The sequence below is a fragment of the Phaethon aethereus genome, assembly GCF_964289735.1.
Source record: "Phaethon aethereus genome assembly, chromosome: 4".
NCBI lineage: Eukaryota > Metazoa > Chordata > Aves > Phaethontiformes > Phaethontidae > Phaethon > Phaethon aethereus.
In genome coordinates, this window is record NC_138578.1 from 30077995 (window position 1) to 30102172 (window position 24178).

Genomic DNA, 24178 nt, shown 5'->3' on the forward strand with positions numbered 1-24178 from the left:
CAGCCCTGTGCCACACCCTTTTGCATAGTGGGAGAGGTTTGCTTACGCAGGAAGAGGCGCCCCTGCCCCAGCTCTTTCCCTCCCTCTCCAGAAGAATTAGGATTGTGCAGAGGGTCTTGCAGCTGGGTCAGCCTTGAGGTCAGGCCAAGCTGGTCTTGGGACCCTCCAGCGTGTCAAACCTTGCTTCCACAATGTAACATCTTTTTTGACTACAGCACCAAAGTACTGTGCTTCTGCTTCCCAACTCCATAGCAAGCTGCAATGCTGTTACACCTGTACGAGTCTTCCAAAATATAGATGGAAATTTACCTCAGGTTATGTAGAAGATGTATTATTTGAAATCCCTATTTTTAATGTACATGGTGCTTTTCTTTTACTGACCTTGTTTAATACAAAGCAAGCAGGGCTTAATTCTAGAACACAGTTCTGGGCAGAACCTTGTTCTGAGTTCTCCATGTGAAGTAGTACAAAATCCAGCCCATTTTCAAGGGGGACTTGTGAGGGGCCCACCATGGAATGTTACTAACCATGCTGGTGGCTGCCACAGGCAAAGGCACCCTGATGCCCAGGGCTCCTTGCTCCTTAGGGTCCCGTGGCTGCTCCATCATATGTGCACTGGGAACCAGCTGCCTGTTTCTCATCATCCTAGTTTGTGAACAGGTGTGCTTGCATGACGCTGCTCGCTGTTGCCTACATATGCCATTTGAAACAACTGTTCATGTGTAGCCATCACTGTGGTATAAACCTGAACCGTACAAAACCACATTTGACCAGAACTAAGTGTTACTCATCCATCACCTTGAAAAGGGCCTTGAAATATTCTCTGGATTGTAATATAGATCCTATTTACAAAAAGGTAATTACCTCTGTAATTTTTCTTTTGATTTAGAGCCTAAACAAAAGAAATATTTAATATTTTCAGAAAGGTGTGGTTTTAAATAACAGGTTCAAGGTTACAGAATATGCTGCTAATGGTTAGTTGTGATGGAGCTTGCAATAAATTATCAAGAGAGTGCTCTGAATGACCACAAAAGTTTTACACAGTGACTACTGTGATTAGTTAACAGGTGTTTGAATTGTGTGCATGACAGACCATGCATTTCAAACCAATGCTGATTTTGCAACCATCTCCACACGTGACTCAACAGCTCGAGAGCATTCAGTGGTACAAGTCCTTCGTGTGCAGAGCTGGAAGCAAGCGTCCATGTGCAAGTGTACACGTGTGCACGTGCCCTCTGTGAGTGATGGAGATGTGAAACCATCTTCTCATAAGCAATGCCTTCCTCTTGGCAAAGAGGCAATTCCTGCCAAGGGAGCAGAAGGACTGGGGGCACAGCTAGGAACTGAGGGTGGCGTTACGCTGCTCCAGTTGCTTCCGTATTTGTGACTAGAACAGAAAAAACATCCATTACTGTTTGTCTGCACGCATGGGGATGTGAGCGAGTATGACCAACCCAAATACCAATGTTTTTAAGGAAGTAACACTGTCAAGACTTTACATCATCTTCTCATTGCTTCCTTTGTGACCCAACACATGTGGTCTGTGCTGATGCTCCATATTGTTTAGCATCTACACAAATGACATCCTTAAAGATGGAAGTCATTTCTTCTTCTTAACGTGTATCTGTGTAGCATCCTGAAAATGCTAAAGTGGGTTTGCAGGCATATACATTATCTGAAAACTACATATTCCCGTCTAGTTGGCCTGGAAGCCAGAACAAGTACTCCCTTCTTGCAGATACTGGGAACTGTAGCACATGGGTCCTACAGCATTGGGGGGTTTATGATGGCAGTACCAAGGGTACTGCTGCCGGAGGCATACTGTCATGTAACACCGCACGTCATCTTACCACTTACCAGTTTCCATCGCAATATTTTAATCCACTCATCAGCTTCTATTCCAGTTTTTGCGCACAGGTAGTATGTCCTTAGTGGGAACACTAAGCTGCAAGTAAACAATTAAAACTATTCCTTAAATTGCAAGAACAACTGGTAGTTCTTCCTAGAACTGAACCCAGCTGGCCTGCTCCAGCAGGGCAGGGAGGCTGTGCTCCCATTCAGTCACCAGGCTTACAGCCAAGAACGGTTTAGTCATTTACAGCTCAGGGGGATGCTGCCCCAGGCCCATACGGACAAAAGACCCATATTTGGGCACAGAGGCAGTTACTGTGTCACCTGTAGCAATACCTGAACTGAGCGCCAGAAGTTCCATGGGTCTAGGTGACAACTACATGCTCTTACAGAATTAGGAAAATAAATGCCTACTACACATAGGCCTACTCCCTCCCTCCTCTCCAAGAAAAAACCCTTTTGCCAGCTGTAATTTGGCAAAGCCATGCAGGACTGACAGAGGCTGGCTGACAGAAAGAGACTCATGAATCAGAGGAAGATCAGGGTCGCAACCAGCAAAGCAGCCTTCAAAAGCACCCAGCCATTGCATTTCAAACTTCCCCGGCTATTGTGACCCTCCCAGCAAGGTGGAGAAAGCACAGCAACTTACCAGAAACAATTGACTCTTTCCTGGGAATAGTCAAATTGCACAGCTGAGCATTCAGTTAAGTCAAGTGCCCGAATCGGTTCTGTGGCCTCGAAAATAAAATGGTTTTAAAATGGGAACACATGAAAACAGAAGATAAGGCTAGCTTGGTTCCTCTAGACCTTTACAGGCACACTAGTTTTTTCCAGGCAGAGGTAAAATAGCTGTAACACTATAAACCCAAACTAGCAAATGTAACATCAGTGCTAATGTGAGATGAATTGAGCTAAATATAAAAAAAAAAAACAACAGGACAGATCAGATCTGGACAAACAACAGAGGAAAGCTCTACTGTGGGTAAGTCTGAGCTAGATGCAGACTGCCGAGGGTTTGGCTGATGCATTAGAATGTAACTGACACAGCAGCAAATCCAGTATTGTTTCCAGCGAAGGTTTATAGAGATAAGGGGATGATTGTAAGTCTTATCAGCCTAGCCAGCTGTTGGAGATTTAATTAATTCCTAAGTAAGTGCTTTAAAAGGATGAAGCTGGGTAGGGAGAAATGCAGAAAGAGTATTAAAGCAGTGCTTGTTGCAGTAGGAATGATGGCTCTGACTGTATGAGCAGTGTGTATATATCTAGGTTTCTTGAGACAGGCCCAGGAGTGCAAAGGTGTAGACTATCTGTGTTTAACTGTGACTCATCTCCCTTAAGAGTCTCATTCTCCCTCGGTGAGAGAGTCCTCCTTTGGTTTGTTTCAGCCACACACTGTTGAGCACCTCGGAAGAGGGAGCTGAAGTAGAACGGCTTGCTCTCTGCCCAGTCACCCTTAGCTGTTTCCCATGACCCTTCATCAGGTGTACGGAGCTGTTGGTTGCTTTCTCACCTTTCCTTATGTTTTCCTCTGTCTCAGAGGCTGTTAGTTATATACCATGTTAGCAGAAAGCCACTTGTGCTGAGGTGTGCTAACGAACACCATGCCAGGGCCAGAGGCAAGTTGCTTGCCTGTAGGTATCTGCAACCCCACAGCAACAACGGGAACACCAGGAAATGCTGGAGCTGCTGCCTAGGAAGAGGCCATATTCCTGACAAAGACACCTTCTTGCCTGGTAAGTCACAAATGCTACTCAAATGTTTGGAGTGCTGCCCTTTGAAATGTTATCTTGGAAACTTAATTCAAGTTGGCTTGAACTGAAATGAAAACTGATGGAAGGTCCCATAAACACATAACTGTTTATAAATGGTAACATTTGATGAGAGAGGGCAGTTGTGTCTGCTGTTGTATTAGAATCTGTTAGACACTTGAAATTGGGCTTGGCAGAGGTCCAGAGGTAAACAGTTTGGCTGTGTTTATAAAGGAACCTGAATGGAGGTATTGCCAAGAGTTGAGAAAATCTAGAGGTATTTCTTATCTTTACTCAGTTTAAGATAGAAATGGAACAGCAACTGTAAGGACACTGTTTTTCCCAGATGCAGCAGCTTAATCTATGGTAGAGTGCTAGGAAGGAAGACTTTTTTAAATGAATGGTTTTCTATCTATCTGTACTGTGTGACCAGTTGAAATAAAAGGATGAAATCAAGGAACGCAAAATATCCTACTAGTATTTGCAGAAATATTTTAATAGCACTGCTATCTGTTAGGTTGTGTGTCAAAGCTACCAATAAAAGCTGTGTTGTGCTGGTAGCTTAAAATTCACTGAACAAAGCAACCAAAAAATGCACCATAAACAACAATTCTGTCTAGTAGGCAAGACTGACAGAACACAGTAAATATTTTCCAGCTCTAAAACTTACTAGCTTTCTCTTGCTGAAGTCATCAGCAAAACTCTGACTTTATTTGAAAGGTTCAAGCCCTCTGACAGTATGGGAAGCTTTATCTTGGGAAGCTGCGATACAGATGCTAGAAGCCAGAGATAAGAGGAGGCTGCAGCTGCCTCTGTAAAGGTTTAAAGAGTAGAACTGATGTTTGCTACTTACTGTCTGGTCTTTGAAATACTTAAGTTCATTCCTATGCAGTGTAAACCACCTTGTCTTCCAATTCTGAAAGATCAAGAATGGATGGTAATTGTCTTGTGAGAATTTAGTGTAATGCTTCTTAAGAAGGAAAAATGTTTAAAGCTGTTGACTTGCTCCGATTTACAGTTGTGCTTTGCTGTTCCTCAAAACACAAATTGTTCCTCTCTGCAGGGGAATGCAGGTGGAGCTATTTCAGCTCTGCATTGTCTCTAGCTTCTGTGGGTGGTTGCAGAGTGGAAGCAAGGAGTAAGAGTTTTCCTTACCTTGACTATTTTGCCTTGTTTTATCAAATAGCCTTCTTTTGTACCAAGCTGTGAAGTAACAAGGAAAGGGATCGGGGTTAGACCGAGCTCTGCTTCTATTTCCCACATTCCCCTCTTTGCCTACATCAAAAATGGAAGAGCAGCTTGTTCTTGGGGAAACTTCCTAGGGCTGCTTGCCCTGTCCTCACTCTTGTGCTCCCCTCACACAGCTGGATCCACCACTAGGGTAAACACGGACCTACGCTCGCTCTAAAGGCAATCTCTTAGACCGCACCTCCCTCAGCAAGCTTCTGGCCTGCATCTTCTCAACAAAACGCAGCAAAACACTTGCAGTAACAGTTTATTTAGTGAAGTTAGATGGTTGCCTCAGTGCGTGTTGTAACCAGAAGCACCACCTGGGGTTTAGCTGACAGTGGAATTATCCACAGAAATCTCTCTTGAAATGGAAGCAGGGCGGAAAGTACTGTTTTACTTAGGCATACTCTTCTCTCAGCCACATGCTTTAGAGGAAAAACCTGTTACATTCAATGTGTTTACGGAAAAATTGTTTTTTGAACTGTTTCTTTGCCACTGTGAGTGACGCTGGGACCTTAGGACTCCTCAGATACTGAAACTCTGGGTAGGAACCTAGTGGTGGTGTGAGACTGCAGACTGCTGAAAACCAAATTCTTCCCAAGTTAATTACTACTTGCTCTTGAAAAAATATTGCCCTTCTGTTGGTTGTATGTGGAAGTAAAGTTTCTCTGGAGGTTAAATTGGAACTCAGCCATGAAGGGTTGGCTGTGAGACACATCAGAAGTGGTTCTTTTATCAACCTCATTAACCCATATTAATGTAACTCTTCCTTTTTCTCAAAAAATATAGTATGTAATTAAAATACTTTCCCCTCTGTTCTGGAGAAACCACCTGTCTTACTTAGCTGTAAGTTACTAGGGGTTTAAAGTCTCTAATTACTGTGAAAGTGAGTCACAGATGTCAGAACAGGTGGCCCAAATGGATATGAAAGATGTTCTCTTGTTTCTCACACCAGTAAGGCATAGCTTTTAACATGACACAGCTTTTTACTGTGCTCAAAATTACTAGGGCTGAAAGAGTGGAGGCTCTTTCATATCGCTCTATTTTGGGTTTAAGTCTGTGTCAGAATACAGCAAGCCATCTTCCTGCTTTAAGACAAGGTGATTCTAAAATAATAAAATCCAAGTGTGAAAATGTAAAAAAAATCTTTTGAATAATGTACCTATCAGGATGTAGATACTTCTATTAACTTGGCTGTAACTGCACTTCAGTTTGGGGTTTCTTTTTCCAAATGTGCCCCTGCCTGTCATGTACATTTTCAAATATTTTTTTCAAAAGGCCCCTTTTTAACCAACTTCGAAAGTCAGACATGCTCTTTCCTTCCTTCCAGTTAGGAAGGAGGCTGTATATTGCTAACCAGGCAAAATAATTCTAACAAACAAAGAAGACTGCAAAACTACTAAGTAGTAATGAGTTTATTTCTGTCAGGACTATTACCAGTTAGTAGTACCTAACCTAATCCTGTTATCCAATCCTCATATTCACTGAGTAAGACAATGTGGTAAATCCTGTAGCTGTTACTTGGTTTTGCTATTTGGTGTATTCCTCTCCTCACCTGTGGGGGGAGAGAGACAGACTTCCCACTGGCTGTAAAGGATGTTTGGCAAAACAAGGGCTTACTGTGCAACCTGGCATATGTATTGTTGCATACAAGCCTGACAAGTGCTGTCAGAAAGATGTGAAAAGTGTCGTGTTTGTTTTGTGTTCTGTGTGGTGTGAGGGTGGGGGGGGGAATGTTTGTTTGGGTGTTTTTATTTTTTATTGTTTTTAAATTCCTGATAATTCCTAGTTACTGCTAGGATGGTATCCTAAAAGGAAGGTAACAGGCGAATGAAAACCTTTCATGCATTCTTTGGATGGTCAGGCTCACCTAGGTCAGCTGCAGACAATGATTCCCCAGTGACAGCATTGATGGTCTCAGTAACAACAATTGTAAAAGGCTTTATTTGTCATGGGACTGTACTTAGCATGTCTGTGCGTGTTTTGCCTTGGTTGGCAAAGACTTTCTGTATTTACGAAGGGATGAATTACTGGTGTTATTCCACAGCTCGCTCCAGCAATTGCTTCTAAGCTCGAGCCAGGAGAAGCATCCCTCCCACCAGAACACAACACTTACTGAGGGAGCATTTGGAACAAGATCACTTTCGGTCCTTCCCGTCTGCATTGCCGTGTGAACGCGGACAGACTCATAAATGGAAGGTTCTTCCACTTTCCGTGGGTAGGGATGCTTCAACACAATTAAGGTTCCTGGAGAAAAAAAGAGCACGAGTAAGTCATCTGGCAAGACGGTCTCAGAAAATAACTGGCAGTAGCTGCCTGTTTGTTGAATGGTTAACTTTACCTTTTCTTAAAATAAAAAAGGCTTAAGAGCTAATAACCTCCCCAAGATCTCTGCAACACTCCCTGTAAGGGGTTTTCCTTGGAAGGGGGCAGGACTCAGGCCACACCGTGAGAAAACAATCAGATGCTATAAATGACTCTCCCATACTGACAAAACTAGACCAATATTTCTAACATGCATCATCTGAATAGTGTAGACTTTGTGAAGGGTATTTTCTACAAAAATACACACACAAACTACAGCGGGGCACTTGCTGCTGGATTCACTTGCCCAGTCTCACTTCTTTGTCTGTGTTGCTCAGAAGCCTCAATACCTTGGGCACCTGGACCTTGCCTAAATCCATTCCCTCATCCCTGTACTGTGGGAGTCAAATTTGTTCTCACATCTCTGAAAACAAGAGTGAAATCCCTTTTCACTTCTAAGCAGTAGGTAATTAAACCCCTTCTGCAATGCATGCTAAGTGCTAAGAGAGCAACAGAACAGGACCATCAGACAACCCTCAAAGGCAGGTGCCTCCCGTCCTGCTTGAACCTTCTTTCCAGTCGGGGAGTAACAGGTAATACAGAGCAAACTGAAACACAGATTTCACAGTCACAGCTGAAATGCTGACCTACACGTGACCTATGCTTCCATTGCATTCATGACTACAGACATTATCAGGCCTGTTTACATGCAACTGTGAAAACTGTAAAAATATGGTACCTTTTTAACACCTTTGAAGTTACTAGTGCTTGCACGGAACACATTTAATTCCCTTCCTGCGCAGGAGTCTGGCTGGGCGGGTAAGCAGTATGCTAGACTAGATACGAGGTCATAACAGTCATCCTGGTTTTGCCAACAATTCTTGCTGCATAAATCACTTAATCTGTCGGAGCTTTAGATACAGACTTCCTAACAGTAAGCCCACATTACCATCGCCTTTAACGGTTTTACCATAGCTCCTCCCAGTTAGTAACATTTTGGTTATAGCCATTCTTTGTTCTCCAAGTAAGCTCACATTTCTTGCACGTTCTCCACAAAAAGTGGCATTCTCAATAGTGAATCTATTACACTATTCACGACAGTGAAGAACCTACTTAAAATAGTAATTGCTACACCATCTACTCTCATTTTTTAAAAATAACGTCGCAGCATACCAAATGCTGCTCCATTTGCATTTGACGCTGATATTGTCAGCTCTTAAAGAGGAGGGATGCTAGGATTGGTAAGAACTTGGACTTGAAACCTACAGGTGATCAAGTAATTTAAAAGTGAAATAAATTTTAAAGTATGTTTTGTAATGGGAAGGGAAAAGGGAAGTGGAAAAATTGTATTTGAAATAGTCAACTGAAATCTGTTTGCAGGCATAAGGTATATATGCAAATGTGATATATTCAACTTGCAGTGAGTGAAAAGTCAAAATCAGTTTAATTCTCTCTGGCCTTGCATAAAATTAATGCTTTATAATGTAAAATGAAATTGAGAACAGGCCCATCACCAGTCTACAGAAACTACTCTTAACCTATTGCATAGAGTCAGAGTACCATCGTCTGTATGCCATGGATAAAGAGCCCTGTTGCAAAACCGGGAGGACTAGTTTAACATTTTGTACAATATTTATTTTCTAGTAAGTTCTCCATGTTTTTTTCTCCACAAAAGACACTTGTAGAGAATTATCTGGTAACTGTACAAAAGAACTAGTAAAAGCTGCACTATAACATGATTCTTCTTGCATGTTTGTACATGATATCTATTTCTAAGGAAGAATGAAAATTAGTCCCATTGTTGGAAATGTTAGCTTCAAGTGACTTTGGCTTTTTTGTCTGGGTAATGACTTAAAGTTTTTATAGGTTTTCAAAATAATTTAGGTAAAAACTGATAAACAAAGCAAACGGATAAGAATAACATGTTGACCTTGTCACTTTGAATAAAGATAAAAATATAGGAATGTGACAGTATATTGTTTTAACCTTGCTACTGAATAGATTCAGCTTGCCTGTTCGATAAACCATCTCACAGAACAAAGTAGCCCCAATTTCCTTTTAATTATCTGTAGTTCAGAAGGAAGTGTACACATGATTCTGTGATTACACTGCAGAAAAATAGATGTGAGTCCACGTAGCAATTTGGAGTGGTAAATTAAGCTGTAGTAAGACCGGATTTTCAGGGCTTGAAGCACAAACCCACAGCTGTCCCACTACAAAAGAACCACGGTGCTCCATGGACCAATTTGCAGGGGTGCAGGCCTGTGTGTTCAAGTACTGATCACAGAGAGTCTGGCGTGCCTCTTCAGAGACAAAGGCAGCTACAGTGAGACAAAGTTAAATGGAAGATAGTGGAAACCGTTATACATTGTATCTCGTGGGTCTCTGTCTTATAAAATCCTGTCCATAAGCAAGGAGATGAAAAATGCTATTTTGCTTTACGCTTTCATTCCTGATCTCACAGTGTTTCTACAGCAAATTGTTTGTAAGTATAACAAGGAACAAGGAAAACTGGTCCAACTGCTTTCTACTAATGCCCAAGCTAAACGTCGCTTGCTGCTTTTCATTGAAAGGAAGTGTGGCCTAAGAAATCAGACTCTGTTGCTGGCCTTTCTGCCAACCTGTTATGTGACCCTGTGTTGGGACGGTCATTCTGCCATGCTGACCAGTGGCTTAGAGTGGGCTCTGATGAGCCCCTGCCCGCTTTTTGGTGTAAATTGGTTACGATCCAGGAGAACTCTGACACCTGTGTCTGAAGGAGCTTTGCCTGAGTGCTAACTCCCTCTCTACTGCTAGCCATAGTAAGGTAAGGTGGAAAGTTTCTTGATGTGATGTTCAAATGGCTTTTCTTATTCTGTAGCATGTCCAACTTAAAGAGGTTTCACAGAGCCAGCAGAATCTGATTAGGGAGCTTTAAGGCGAGAAGTGAGCCCATCATTCAGCAGTGTTGATCCTGTCCACAGAGATCACATAACACCAATGTCTTGATTACTAATGTCTGTAACACATGCAGTGAAGACATGGGGAAATACAAGTTTTATGTCATCTGAAATCTTTACAGTGGTAGGCCTGTGAGTGCATGTCTGACTTCACAGGAAAAATACATTACCGGCACAAAAGATACATGCAGGAACTCTGTGTTTGAACCATGCTTAAAAGCAATTTAAAAAGCGAATGCTTTGAAAGATACAAGTGCCATATTAAGTGTACCACTGCATTTTTCTTGGGAAAAAAAAATTTGAAAAACAACCCTTGAATTCTCAAGTTAAAAGAGCACTGGTGCATATTTAGTGTGTGACGTATTAGTTATTGCATGTGCCAACTATCCTTTAACTGATCTCTTGCATACACATTTAGTACTACTCTACAAGTTATTTGCATACCCTTTCTACACAGGATACTGAACTTTTTGGCACTAACTTCTACTGACACATCTTCAACTCTTACATTTGAAGCTAAACCTAAAACTGGCATTATCATGATAACATGCATCTGTTTCTCCAGCAATTCTGGTCTGGTGGTGTTCAACTCACTTGTAGGAATCAAGTGGGCAGCATGTTGGCTGCTAAAGAAGCCTGTGCTTTTTCTCTCTTTTTCCTAAAACCAAGATAAATCACTGTGATGGCAGATGGCATCAGCAGGTTGATCCACTGTATACAGAAAGGGAGAAGTAATACAGGCCATGTTCCCTACAGGAAAGAGGAACATATCACCATAGACTTCTTCCTTGGATGAAGAATAGTGGTGCTAAACAACTTCAAGTCCCTCTCCATTTACTCTTACTGGGGTATTTCAACTTCATATACGAACATTTATTTCCTCACTAAACACCCTGCTTTGGATTTGCCCTTTTTGAGAAGGTGCTGTTCGTCTCAGTACATGTGTATTTTGAAATGCTTCCTTCCTTCTCTGAGAAATCAAAAGGAGATCATGTCCCTGGTTGGGAAAAACCCAGTAAGCTTACGTGTAGTTTGCCTTCAAAAACTTTCAAGTACTCTGAAGAGGAACATCTTAGATACCTGAGATTAATACGGATGTGAATTTCTGAAGAGGAACACTTCAGCAGTAGATCCATTTGATAACACATCGGAAGCTCCTTTTACTTAGATCACTGTGCAACATGACTACAAACATATTCATACAAACATATGGCTCTCCTTACCTGTTTCGCTTCCAATTAAAGGCTGATTTGCAAAATGCATGACTAATTCCTTCAAGCAAGAAAATTCATTAAATCCAAATTTGAATGAAGTTCCTGTATGTTCAACGTGGAAGTGTTTCACAGAATCTTTTCCCCTAAAATAAAAAAGGAAAATTTGTCAAGACATAAATGCCAAAGGCATTTGGTATGTACAACCCTGAAACAGCAGCTTCCGCTATAGGAAATCTGCCCGAGATCACAGGCTGACAATCACTGTCCTAGCAGTAATACCACTGCCATTACTGTCCCTCACTAATACTCAACACATCTGAGACTTGGATTTATTAAGAAAAATCTAGAGATGATAAAAGACTAGAAAGGCCAAATAAGTCAAATTAACTCTTGCGGCAATCAGTAAAAAGACTCACAAAGAAGGTTTCAGCCTTTTATCTAAGCAGGATGATATCCCTTCACTTGATGATGTCTTGATGGTGTACCTATATTACTCAGTATATGTCTTACTTTTCAGTTAACATCCCAATCTCATTGAAAATGTCTTCTGTTTCTATTTCAAAAATAGGCTGCCTCCTTTTTGCACCCAAACAGGGATTTAATAACCTAATTTTAGATACCTAAAGCTTTAGAATTTGTCTCCTTTGTCTCTGTACTCCAATGAATAGTTCCTCCATGGTGGGCACTGTCAAACATGAACCAGGGTCCTTTGTCTGTCAGGGAAGTAATAGCATTTGTTTATGAAAGCTGACGGTATTTAGAGAAGTGTGCAAGGCAATTATTTTGACTTCACAAGACAGTGAAACACTTTATTGCAAGTATCTCTTCTGTGAAAAAGTTACTTCTATTAAAGTTATTAGCATCCGAAATAGTCCAGAGAAAACTTTGCCTCAGTAAAAAAGTACGTAGCAAAAATACTGAAAATATGGTGAAGGGATTTATAATGTGTTTTCCATTTTTTTTTATTGCCACTTCCACAGGAGATTGTTATTTCAAATAGGTATTTAAACAAATATTTATTTTTGAACAGTACTTGTGTTATTGTAGAACATGCCTCTATTGACCTCCTGCATGTTTTGTGCTGCAGTCAGCCAAGACACAAGGTGTGCAAGCCAAGTGCAGGTGCCCTACAACAGCAAATAACTGCTATGACTCTGCTGCAGTGGCAGGGTTTTCACCTTTTCATCTAATTTCACAAGAAATACAATGTTGCAATGAGAGCAACTTCTACTCATTTCTTTTTTAAAGTTAACTAATTTATCTGGGAGATGGGTTTTCAGGCAATATGTGATCTCTCTTCTTACAGGTGTCAATAAAAAACTCAAGTGATATCTAAGCATTGTTTCCTTTTAAAACAAACTATAATAATGACTAAAGTTCCTTGTGGGGCAGAGGCAGAAAGTACAGTAAAAGCTATAGAAGACATTTTAGGAGACAAAGAAAATGGCAGCTAGAATTGCTGGAGTTATCCTTTCTACAAGGATAACTTGTATAACTTTGTATCAGAACAAAATTTAATTACTTATTCTAAAATTAAGTTTCAATAGTAGTCAAAAAATGGAAAGTAAAACTTAAAACAGTTGAAAATTATTAAAACATTTTAAAATCAAAATCAGTATTTCAAGGGAGCTGTACCACCAAAAAAATAATGCAACAGAAGAAAAGATCAAATTTCAGGCTGGGATATTCAGTTCATATAGTTTCTACATGGAGACAAAAGATTGGAATTGGTCTGAAGTAGACTTTTCTAGGTCTCCTAAGGCTAGAATTTATTAAAGCAGCAAATTTATTTTCATTAACTCACATTTAGCTTTTTTTCCCCATTAAAAGAACAACTATTTAAATATTATTACAGTAAGTTGTTTCCCAAGTACCCTTCAGGACACTTTATTTTTAAAAAAAATATACTTTTTAAAGATTGTCTGAGGTAGATTAATAATATGTTTACTTGTAATGTTTAGTTACATTTTTAAAGTCAAAAATATAAACCAGCAAGACAATGATTCATTTTAAAATTACTTTTTTTAAGGTAAGCTATTCCTTATAAATGCTACTATTATTTTTCCCAAGTTTTCCCACTCACTTTGGTCATTGCTACTCTGAATACTCATTTTCTAATATCACTTTCAGATCTGTCAGGCGTGCCCCCAAGCTCCTTGTATAAATGGCTGTCTATAGTGGTAATAATTTCAGCAGTGTATGTATAGGCACACTTGCTTCTGGGTCTTCTGTGAGAGATGAATGAAGCAATTCGTATTTGCCTTTTATACCTCTAGGCAACAGGGTACGTGCAAATTGCGCTTTCCTCAGTTCCCAGGTGACTACACTTCCAAATTTTAACAGCTCCTGGTATTGAATATGTAGAAAGTCACCATTTCAAGGGCATATGCTGTGTTCTTTACCTATCAGGGTTGTGAATAACTTGCACCATTTTACTGACCAAAGTGACTTTAGCTTAGAAAGTTATTGCGATTCAGCTGAGCTGTGGTCACTAACTGTTCAGAGGCTCAGTTCGAGGCAGAAATGAGCTTGAATGCACTAGCTTTAAAATTTCGCTGTAGAGGCTTAATATATCATACAGTTGCCAACGGCTAAGACCGTTTTTAGAGTCGGTTACCTCCACTCAGCTGACATGCAGATATTACCTTGTGTGTCTAACTGCGTATGTCTTCCATGTTGCCTCTCTAAAATATTGTGGCTTCTCTCCTTCTTGTGAGGTTCTTTAAATGTGATTCAGTAGTGAAGTACCCAGGCCAGGTGACCTGTGCTCTGTATTGGCTGCGTCCTGAACTGATGTAAATTGCTGTAACTGACTTCAAGGGGCCTGATGTCTGCCACTTGCAAAATATTGTTCAAATCAGTCATCCATTACTGGCTAGGACTGAGTCTTAGCCCAGAACGGAGGAGTAAAACCATCCCCAGTCAAATGCTAGATTGTCCCTCAGAGATGACAGTTCCTATACAGTGATCCAGAAAACGGTGAAGTTAGCGCCTATTAGCTGGTATATTTACTACTATCCTCATCACAAAACTTTTCCACTCCCATCAGCTGTTTCTTTAACTCTCACAACTGCCATACAGATTTTTTTTTTTATCATGCAGACTGAAAATCTACAGCCGATCCATGGAATGATGCTTTTCGCCAATAAGATTAATTCATAGTTTGGAAAAATGAGAACAATTTTCAAATCCAATCAAAATTTTTTTTTTTCTTCTTACAAAATGTGATTCAGCAGGATTATACCATTAGGAATATATATTAAAATAGTTTGAGCCCTAGGAAAAAATCAGCAGGTCATCTCAATGCACGAGACATACAAATAAACATGGGAGTAAGTGAAAATTTAAAAGCTGCTAGCTGTGCGGCATTATATAAATTCACTTCTGTCCATACCCTACCTTACAGAGAGGGAGTACAAATCTTCCCTTTCATTACTCTTCCTCAAGAGATAGCTTCCATCCTGCCCGTTGGAAAGCAGCAGCGCTTCTGCTGCATGTCGGGTAAGATTATCATGATACCACCTGGGAAGACACAAGGGGTTAATTCATCATTTGCTCAGCTCTTAACTGATAGCTTCTGCTGTGTTATGGAGCTGGCTTAAAGAAAAGAGGAAGGACTGCAATTAACACTGCTACAATTTTTGAGTTACCGTCCTTCTCACAGGCACACATACAAGAACTGTGCCCCTTTCAACACCCTCCTTTCGACATGCTCAGAAAACTATTTTTTGTTAACTACAAAGTTGGGTACAAACAGATGACGGTTTGCTGAACCTAAAAAACCCTGCAAATTCTACTTGCATGAGCAACCAATTACCAAGGTCTGTGCTGATAAGGTGAAAGCAATTTTGGGGGGTATGCATGAACCTTTGTCTATTTTCAGAATCTGTACTTCCTGACATATCTACATGCTTTGGTACACTTCCTCTTTTGGGGCAAACAAGCAACCCTTAAACTCCTCCCAAACTCTGTATTTCCCGCAACTCAGTTCATCTGCACCGCTAAGATCTGCAATTAAACACATTTGCCTAAGCTTAAAATTTTCACTTGAAGCATAACCTTTTTGGAAGAAGGAACAGGATGGGACAAAATTAACTGACAGAATTTGAAGTGAAAATGTAGGAAATCTTGCCATTGTGGCTGCTCGGCCATACATAGTCTGAGCAATGCAGGAAAACATTTAAAGGCCTGCTTCATTTAACTTCAGTTAAAACAAAGTTCATTAATTTTCTATATGAAAAATTCCACAAGGAATCCACAGAAAAAGATTCTGCAAAGAAAATGATGAAATGATGTTTACGGCTTTGTTTCCACCCAGAATGATTCACAATAAAAACACGTAATTTTTTTCAACAGAAGAGGATGTCATTAGAAATGATCCCAAGACTGAACACAAAAGAGTCACAGCTGTAAAAGGCTGGAGTGCTAATCCTGTAAGACATGCTGTGTGCAGATATTAATGGTAGTTATATACACAGACCAGAACCTCTGGTGCAAAAGGAGGAGGTGATACCATACCCAGGGCACAGCTTTGCAGGGAGCAAGCTTCTCCCTTTGTATGCAGAGTGGTGCCACATCTCCTTCCCTTTCCTTTAAACTATGTGTGCCTGTAGTATTGGGGTCAAAGTCTATTACGGTTTCAGCCACAGTTTGACTGAAAGCAGAAGTGTTGATCGTGGCACTTTCTGCCACTTGTATCATGGCAGTCTTCAACCTGAAATGAGGTGTAACTGTATACTCTTTCTCCTTATCTGTTCATCACAAGTTGCCACTAAACTTGGCATCTCACACAAAGTTTTAACTCTGAATTTAGACAGCTGCCTATTTGAAAGGCCAGCTGGCTGATAAATTGCTTTATGAGAGACTCCAGACTGTTAACCCTGTGGAAGACAAGATCCATGTGAAACTCAATACAGACATGGTATTGCCGCTTTGGTTCTAGAACATGCTCTGTGGACCATCTACACAGTAGAATAAAATAATGAATATTTAAAGATCAAAGTGTCATCCTCTGAAACACCTGTTAGCCAAAACCCACTTTGGGGATTAACTGCCCAAGTAAGTAACAGTCAAAGGTCAGATCTGTCCTGATGCAGTGAGGATCGTGTAAGCATGCACACTTGGCCAGGCATACAGCTGAGAAGACAACCCTGTGGTTGTTACTAGGTTGTTACTACTAGATACACTTCAGTTGAATTTAAGTATTTGTCAGAGGGGGAATATGTCTATTTATCTTGTTTAGAATAAATCTTTTAGGCAGTTCCTTGAAATTTGTGGGTAAATCAAGGTGGGAGACATGGCTTATTCAGCAAGATGCTGTAAAGGGCAGTCACCTTTAGCTTAAGTTTTGATTGTCTTCTGAGAGTTACCTAGGGGAGGAAACTGCTGATAGTTTATCAACATAAACTATCGAACTATAAACTGTAGTATTATCAGACATACTACTATATCTACTTTCTTCCCTTTTTAAAACAAGATATTAAGGAAATCAAAAGGCTTTACAAACACTCATCTGTTTGAAGCCCCTAGCAAGTCCTTCAAAAAGCGTAATTGTCTTAACTCTTTCATTTTGAACCATCTTTCATATTGGGCTGTTTCTGAAGGTCCTTCTAAAAGTCATCTTTATTTGACCCAACTTACAGTCTTGTATTCACCATAAAAAAAAACCAAAAATATGCCCTGTACTTTGACACGGCAGACTGAAAATTGCCAGTAGTGTAGAAATTGCCTGGGGTTCGCAACTCAGATTTCTCTGAAGAAACAGGAGGAAAAAAGGTAGAGGAAAGTCCTTCCCTGCTCCAGAGCCACTTCTGCTGGGTGCCCTTGGCCTTGCATGCCCTCCTGCCTCAAACACATACATAATTCTGGGAGGTTTTTCTTTTCTAATTATTTCATTTCTCATATAAAAAATCCTGCAGACTCCCCTTTTTTGGGTTCCTTATCGCCGCTTTGACTAGCAATCTGAGTTTCACAGTTTATAATTGCTGTCATTTATCCATTCTTGTTACTCTTTGTCCTAAATTACATTAAATCTCTTTATCCCATATGTGTAAGCATGTTTGTGTTGTCAGTGCATGTTGTTGAAGAATCACGCTATTCTTCCTGCTCTTCAGAGTGGAAGAGTCTGCTGGGCCCACAAAAGCATGTCTTAAGATGGGCACTCAGCCCTAGTGAGATTACCTTTGTTTCTCTTTGGAAAATAAAGCATTTTCAGAAATAAGCCTGTTCTTTAGATCAGATTGCACTCATGACAGCGTAGGAAGGGCTTTATTGACATTACTGTTAAAAGAAGGAGGAGAAAGAAATGTGACACACAATGCCCCAGAGAACCAGAACCCATTAGAGCATACAGCCTTGCCCTAAGGATCTGCCCACCCAGTCACCAGTGGGGTTCCCCTGTGGGGTAAACTGCTAGCTGCTGCAGTACAATCCGTGTCTATGCCAGCCAGCTGTACCATGATTAGCAGCTATGCTAATCATCACAACTCGAGAACACGACACATTTGCATTAAAATATCTTCTTTTATTAAGATCTCTGTGTAGTTAATGCAGTGACTAGACCTCCCTACACAGTGGTGATGATCAGGAGTATGTTACAGCAATGTTCAGGGTAGGAAACTCCCTCTTTAGAGAAGAACATCATCCTCAATGTTCATTTGTTCTTTTCCTTAACAACCCAAGATGTTGTTAATGAAATGTTAATGAAACTTCGTTTCTATGCCCTCTGCAGATCAGACAGCACTTAGGTATGGCACCTGTCATTTCTGATAATGCTGCTGACAAAGAAACCATATGGATATTTTCCAAAACATTTCTGCCTGTGTAAATAGGGGCTGATAAATAAATCTGTAGCTGGCATCAGATTAACTTTTTAACAATACCAGAATACACAAAGAACACAAACACTCATCTACAGTTAACACAAGGATGAATGTCGAGTGACTTGGATAATTCTCTTCTCAGCAATTTCTATGTGCAAACAGTGCTAGCGCCCAGTAGAAACACTCGTTTCTCTTCCTCATAAAAATGAAAGACAGCTACCGCCAGAAGAGAGGACAGCTAGAAGTTCTGACTGCCATTTGTTTTTACTGTCTGGAGTGAGAACTTTGAGCTACGCCCAGCTATCAGATAAATGCAGTGGGCAGAAGTCATGCTTATTTTTTGTGTCCTTACCAGATTATGTTCTCGGATAGCTATAGCCTGTATAGATTTAGAAACTGTGTATATGTTTGGCTTGCTTTTGTAAAGAGTCAGGCAATTCAAAGTTCCTTCTCTGAAGCAGGAAGGAGATTCTCAGTATTCAGGTGGGCGATCTCTCCACTCCCTTCCCAGAAGCTCCCTCCCCTGCCGCAGAAGGTGTAATACTGCTTGTGCTCCTCAGTGGGTGACTGTCCCTGTGGAAAGCACCTCGGTTGCCCAAGATGCAGACGCCAAGCAGAAACACAGCAAACCTAATTCATCTCTCGGCCACCTCTGAAAAGGAATGGAGATCCACATTAGGGGGTAGACGGTCCAGATGTGCTCTCAGTAGAACTTCACTCCAGCATTATTCAGAGCAGTTATTTACCCAGCGTTGTTTTGTGGTGTGGCTTTTTTTGTTGTTGTCGTAGATGTTGGCAGATTTTGTACTTTTTTTCATATTTAAAAAAATCTTATACCACGACGAGTTGAATTTTCTTATACTTCAAAGATGTATACTAGCCTCAAGGATGTATTCCCATTCTTAGGTTAGAGTAGCACACTGTACTGCTTGATGGATTGAGCAGGAAAGCACTGACTTACCTCCTTTAGCTGGATGCAATGCTGTTCATGTGCCTGTACCCCAAAAATGACTCTACAAAACAGTCTCATTGGTTCTCTAGTCTCTGCATGCTGGATTTCAGCAACTTCTAGATCGTATCTGTCAAGTTAGGGTTTTTTTTTTTAATTTTAATTTTTTTCCTAATATCAAAGCCTAAAAGCATTACCTATCATCTGAAAGTCACAAAGGGCTCTCTGTACCTCATGTCAGTGAAAGTGAAGTTTTGGTAATGTTTTTAATGGTGCATGAGTCAACAGAGCTCTAGAGAACCTACAAAAGGGTGAGAATGCTAAGACAGAAGTTACAGGTGGCATGCAATCAAAATTGGTATTTATTAGATATCCCTTCAACGTGTCACAGTGAAACACTTAATCACACACCTGTGTAAAGTACTTTCTTGGAATACAAAGGTGCTATTTCAGAGGAAAAATAATTTAAAAATAGAAACACGAGGAAGTAACATCAGTGTATCCAGCCTTAAAGTTCATGTCTTCTAACAGTAGGCTTTCACTAGTTCAGCTTCTGCTTTTCACTTCCATTTTCTCTCCCCCTCTCTCAGCTGCCTTATTCTGATTTTCATCCATTTCTTTTGCCCACTTTCTAGCTGTTGTAATTTTGCCCTTGTTTACACTAGAAATACAGATAAAGAAAAAAAAATTCTTATGACCTTTTGCCCTGTCCCAGTCATGCAAGTTCCACAATTCCACAGTTTTATCATCATCTGATCTAGGCCTGTGGCCTAATTTCTCTTATCTTACTAAAACTAAGCATGAAGTGTATTGTTCAGTCTTACAAATAACATCTGTCATGGTACTGCCAAAGCTGGAGCTGGAGGAAAATAAAAGCTGTGCTGCAAGGGATGACAAAGCGCACTCAGGCTGCAAAAGAAAAAAAGACTACAAAAACTTGTTTCCTCTTGCCCTGTTCCTTTTACCTCCAAAAGACAAACAGTGTCACCCAAGCTATGCTATGTTGGGACGGAAGCTGTGTTATCAGACCAGCCTATAATTAATTTGGATGACAAGATATTCCACATTCTCATCTCTTGCACAAATAACGTGAACTGCAAGGTGGAATTCCCCAATCTCACATTATTCGTCATCAGCTACATGAGTTTCACACTGCAGTGTGCACGCTGTCCTTTTAGCTGTAAAAGCAATAAATGCATATTGGAAAAAGGGTTGAATTCAGGAATAGCCAGAGACCTTCCAACAAGAACCACAATGACATTTTCCTTTTCCTTTAAGCCAAGATGCTTATGTCTCTTGACAAACTTCAGTGTTCCCTGTTAAATATTTTGGTAGATTTAGGGAAGAAGTTAATGAATGAGGTAACATGTTTTTAACAACATGTTCTGATTTTCATTCTCCTTTTCATTAGGCATTAGTTCCACCTATAAACACCTTGACAATAAAGCTGACAATAATCTGAATTTTCACTTTGAACTCTTGACTGTTTGACAAACCAAACTCTCCAAATAAATATAAGCCACCATCTTCCCTCAGACTGAATGAAATAGTTTTTTTTTTAAAAAAAAAAAGCCAAACCCATCACTCTTGCTTTCTTTTGTTGTGATGTAAAAGGTCAGAAAGTCCATCTTTACAAATCCTGAGGCTTTGGGAAAAAAAAAATACAATCTGACAAACAGCTGTAAATATATCTAGACCTTTCAGTGACTGCGATTGTCCCTGATGATAACTAGGATTGTTAAATCTTATTTCTTGATCATTTTTTTGTGACAGATGGGATACCTCTAGAGCAGGGGAAAAATAAAGATGGGGTTTAAATATATATTTTTTTTTTGCTCCCTCCCTCCTGCCTTGATTTCTGCAGCTCCAATATTCTCAGCGTAATTACAGAAGCATTAATCTAGAACAGTCCAGCAAACAGCAGGCCCTCCAAACATAGCAGAGAGTCAGATAGGTTTTATGCTGTACACCCGTCTACATTGCTGTCAACTTTCCATTTTGATGACCAGCTGAGCTTGGTAAGCTATGAGGGTACCCTGGTACCCAACCTCCTTCTTAAAAGTAAAAGGAAAAGTTCTTCCCACTTCATACTTCTTCAAACCTTCTCCAACTTCTTTGATTTTTGCACAGCAAAGCAGAAGCTCTAAAATAACCTGCTTTAAATTCCCCCCAAAGGTATGTGAATGTCAAAGTAGCTCGTCATCTGAATGACCCTTGACTCTGCTGGTCTTTATTATGGCAATGACATATATTCCTCACCAGAATTGGGTCTCAGTTGTGCTAGATACTACATCAGGTGCAAGTTTGAACGCAGCACTGTGGCAGCACCAGGGACTAAGTTTAGGATTAAAAAACCCCATGTGGTGGCTGAGAATTTAATGTTACGGTCTTGAGAGTGACACACTTACTTCTCACAGCTGAAAAAGTATTCACATTAAGTGTTCTTCTAGACTGTGCTACCAGAATGTTTGGTGTGTGAGGACTACTTTTTCATTTTTAGAAAAAAGGAAACAAAAAAAAATGGCTTTAGTACTAGCTGAAAAAAAGTGCTTTCCTTAATGATTTGAAGGGAATCTTTGATTGGCATTGCTTAGTCACCTTTACTGCATTTAACTCAACACGCTACCCTGAAGGAGATGCTTAATATTTTGTGGTAGGGTGAAAAGTTTAGGTTTTGAAATAAAGAAGCTACAGCTTTAAAAATGCGTATTTGTAGCCTTTCCTTCTCACTGGTACCGCATCAGGCTGCAGTCCTACAAGATCACCTGTAACAACAAACTCCTTGCCAACCAGCAAGGCTGTTTATAAGCACAGGTTACTGGCATAAATCAATTCAAGCCATATAGTCTAAATGAATAAAAGTCTGGTAATTGGGAATCATGCTTTCCACAGCAGCTGCAACTCTCCCCCCCCCGCCCCCGCAGATACTATTTTAGGATGAGTGTAATCTTACATCTGTAAGATGTAGTAAGATGTAAGATTAAGTAAAGGAAAAGTATATAATGGCCAGTCTGGGTATCACTGCAAAGTGACTTCATATTTGTTAGATGCTTCAGTAACAGGCATTTCATTAATGTGTTCTTCTAAATATGGGAAAATATCAGCAGTGTGGAGATAGTAATTCAAAGTCTCTTTGTAGCGCTCCAATTTGTTCACTAAGTGAATTAATCACAAAAATAAAAAAATGAGTTGGTCCTTATCCATGAGTACTCAGGAAGCAAAAAACCTTTACTTTTTTCATCTATTCTTTTTGAATGCAGAAGTGACACCAGAGCCTTTTTGCTTTGTCAATATCTTCACTGGCCTTTCTTCTGCTTTGTCTCCCCTTCACTTTGCTGCCAGTGATCCCTTCCTTCCTGGCCTCCCTGTGCCCACCTGTGCTGCTCCTCCAGCCGCATTTCTTCACGCCCACAGCAATGCTGCCGATGAAAAAGTAACCCAAGCCTTCCTCCTGTAGAAAGCAAATCTAACTGGCAGACAAAATGGGCGAGTCACATCAGACAGGGAGTGAAGGTCTGTTGCAACCTTCGGCCTTCCTTTTTGCTCCTTGGGTTTCGCTTTTGAGTGAGGGTGACGTCCTTATAATGGCTGTGAACCGTCCACTGCTCTCACTGCTGGCTGCTGCCTCCCAGGGCCCAGCAAAAAGTGGCCAGCATGGCGGCTGGGCTGGCAGCCCTCTGGGCCAGGGCCCAGGCCAAGCTATGAGGAGATGGCCGAAGGGACGGCACAGGCAGTTCTGAGGACAAGCTCTGGGTTTAGTGCTCCCTTGACAGGCAGGTAAGCGACACGCCACAACCTGACCGAAGTTTCAGTGTCGCAGCGTTTCCCCAAGTGAAGCTGTAGCCCCCTGCCTCTAACTCCGCTATATTTCAAACGCCTGCCTGCACGCTAGTTTTTCTATTATTTATTTCTCCCACTCACCTGTGGCACGCCAGCACCTTCTGTACACGGGAGCCTGCCGGCCTCTCAAAACCCGCCACAGGGACGAGGCGCTGGGCTTCTCTGAGGGGCTGCACACCATGCACGCAGCCCTTCGGCGGGCTCGTCAAAACAAACCCCAGTTTATCTTATTCCTCCCTTCATTACCAAACTCAGCAGCAAGAACCAGCAGCTCCCACCCTGTCAGCTCCCGTCGGAGTGGTCCGGCACCCCCCGACGGCGGCCATTTCGCGCGGGGGCCCCCGCGCCCCTCCGCCACCGCCGGGGTTGGGCGGGGTCCGCCATTTCGCGCGGGGACCCCCCGGCGCTGCCCCGACCGCCGCTTACCCGAGAGCTTCCAGCTCTTCGTCCAGCGGCGCGGCGGGACGCGGCTCCCGGCGCTGGGTCATCGTCCCGCCGCGGCTCTCCGCCTCCGCCCCGCCGGGGGACGACGGCTGCCCGCCGCCGCCTTCGCGGGCCGCTGAGGAAGTGCGCGGACGGGGCGGCGGCGGGGCGGCACCTCCCCGGGCGGCTGCCGTCCCGCCTCGCTGGCCCCGACCCCGACAGCGAGGAAGCGACCTCTCCCCGCGGCTTTTCGGTCATTTCTTTAACGTGCAGGCTTTAAAGAGATCATTCTGTCTCTGAGAAACAGTAAGAGGAACATAGTGTACAAGGTTGCTGAAAAGGTACTGCCAAACAGGGCGTGAGGTTGTGTCAGAGGACTGAGCTCTGCGGATGCCAAATTTCTCAGCGTTCGCTGGTGCCTGTCCTTCCGAGTCTTTAGGCGATCCGCTGCGTTCTACAGTTGTTCTTAGTCCCCAATTATTATATTGGGGCAGTAACTAGTATAGGTCTGGCAAATTCTTTACTAAACTTCTTTGACAAAAAGACAGGGCTCTAATGAAGAAGGAAAAAAAAAACCATATAAATGGCACAATGCTATTTTCCACTCACACACATTGATGTTTTCACCAGGTATCCAGTACTGAAAATAAGTTGTTTCCAGAAAAAACGATATTTAAAGAGGCCGGAGCAGCTACTTGTTTTCTCACAAGCAGTCATATGAACGCCACGCTCAGTATGGAGCCGAGAGTCATTTGGATCAGGCTCGTTAAAAGCCTACTGGTCTCGGGGAATCAGTTTTGGAAGAGCTTTTCTAGCCTCCCAAACGGGAAAAGCTTCACAGTTTCCATCTGTCATATCA

General features: G+C 41.5%; 1 protein-coding gene across 1 annotated transcript; it reads right to left on the reverse strand.

Moving 5' to 3' along the window:
* Nucleotides 1-1336: 1336 nt before the first annotated feature.
* On the reverse strand, nucleotides 1337-23384 carry DAPP1 (dual adaptor of phosphotyrosine and 3-phosphoinositides 1; the record flags this gene model as incomplete). The annotated part of the gene is made up of 9 exons (XM_081999676.1): nucleotides 1337-1387; nucleotides 1858-1945; nucleotides 2501-2586; nucleotides 4453-4515; nucleotides 4755-4802; nucleotides 6946-7076; nucleotides 11296-11429; nucleotides 14686-14808; nucleotides 23323-23384. The coding sequence occupies 9 exons, from the start codon at nucleotides 23382-23384 to the stop codon at nucleotides 1337-1339; spliced, it is 786 nt and encodes a 261-aa protein (XP_081855802.1).
* Between the last annotated feature and the right edge of the window lie 794 nt (nucleotides 23385-24178).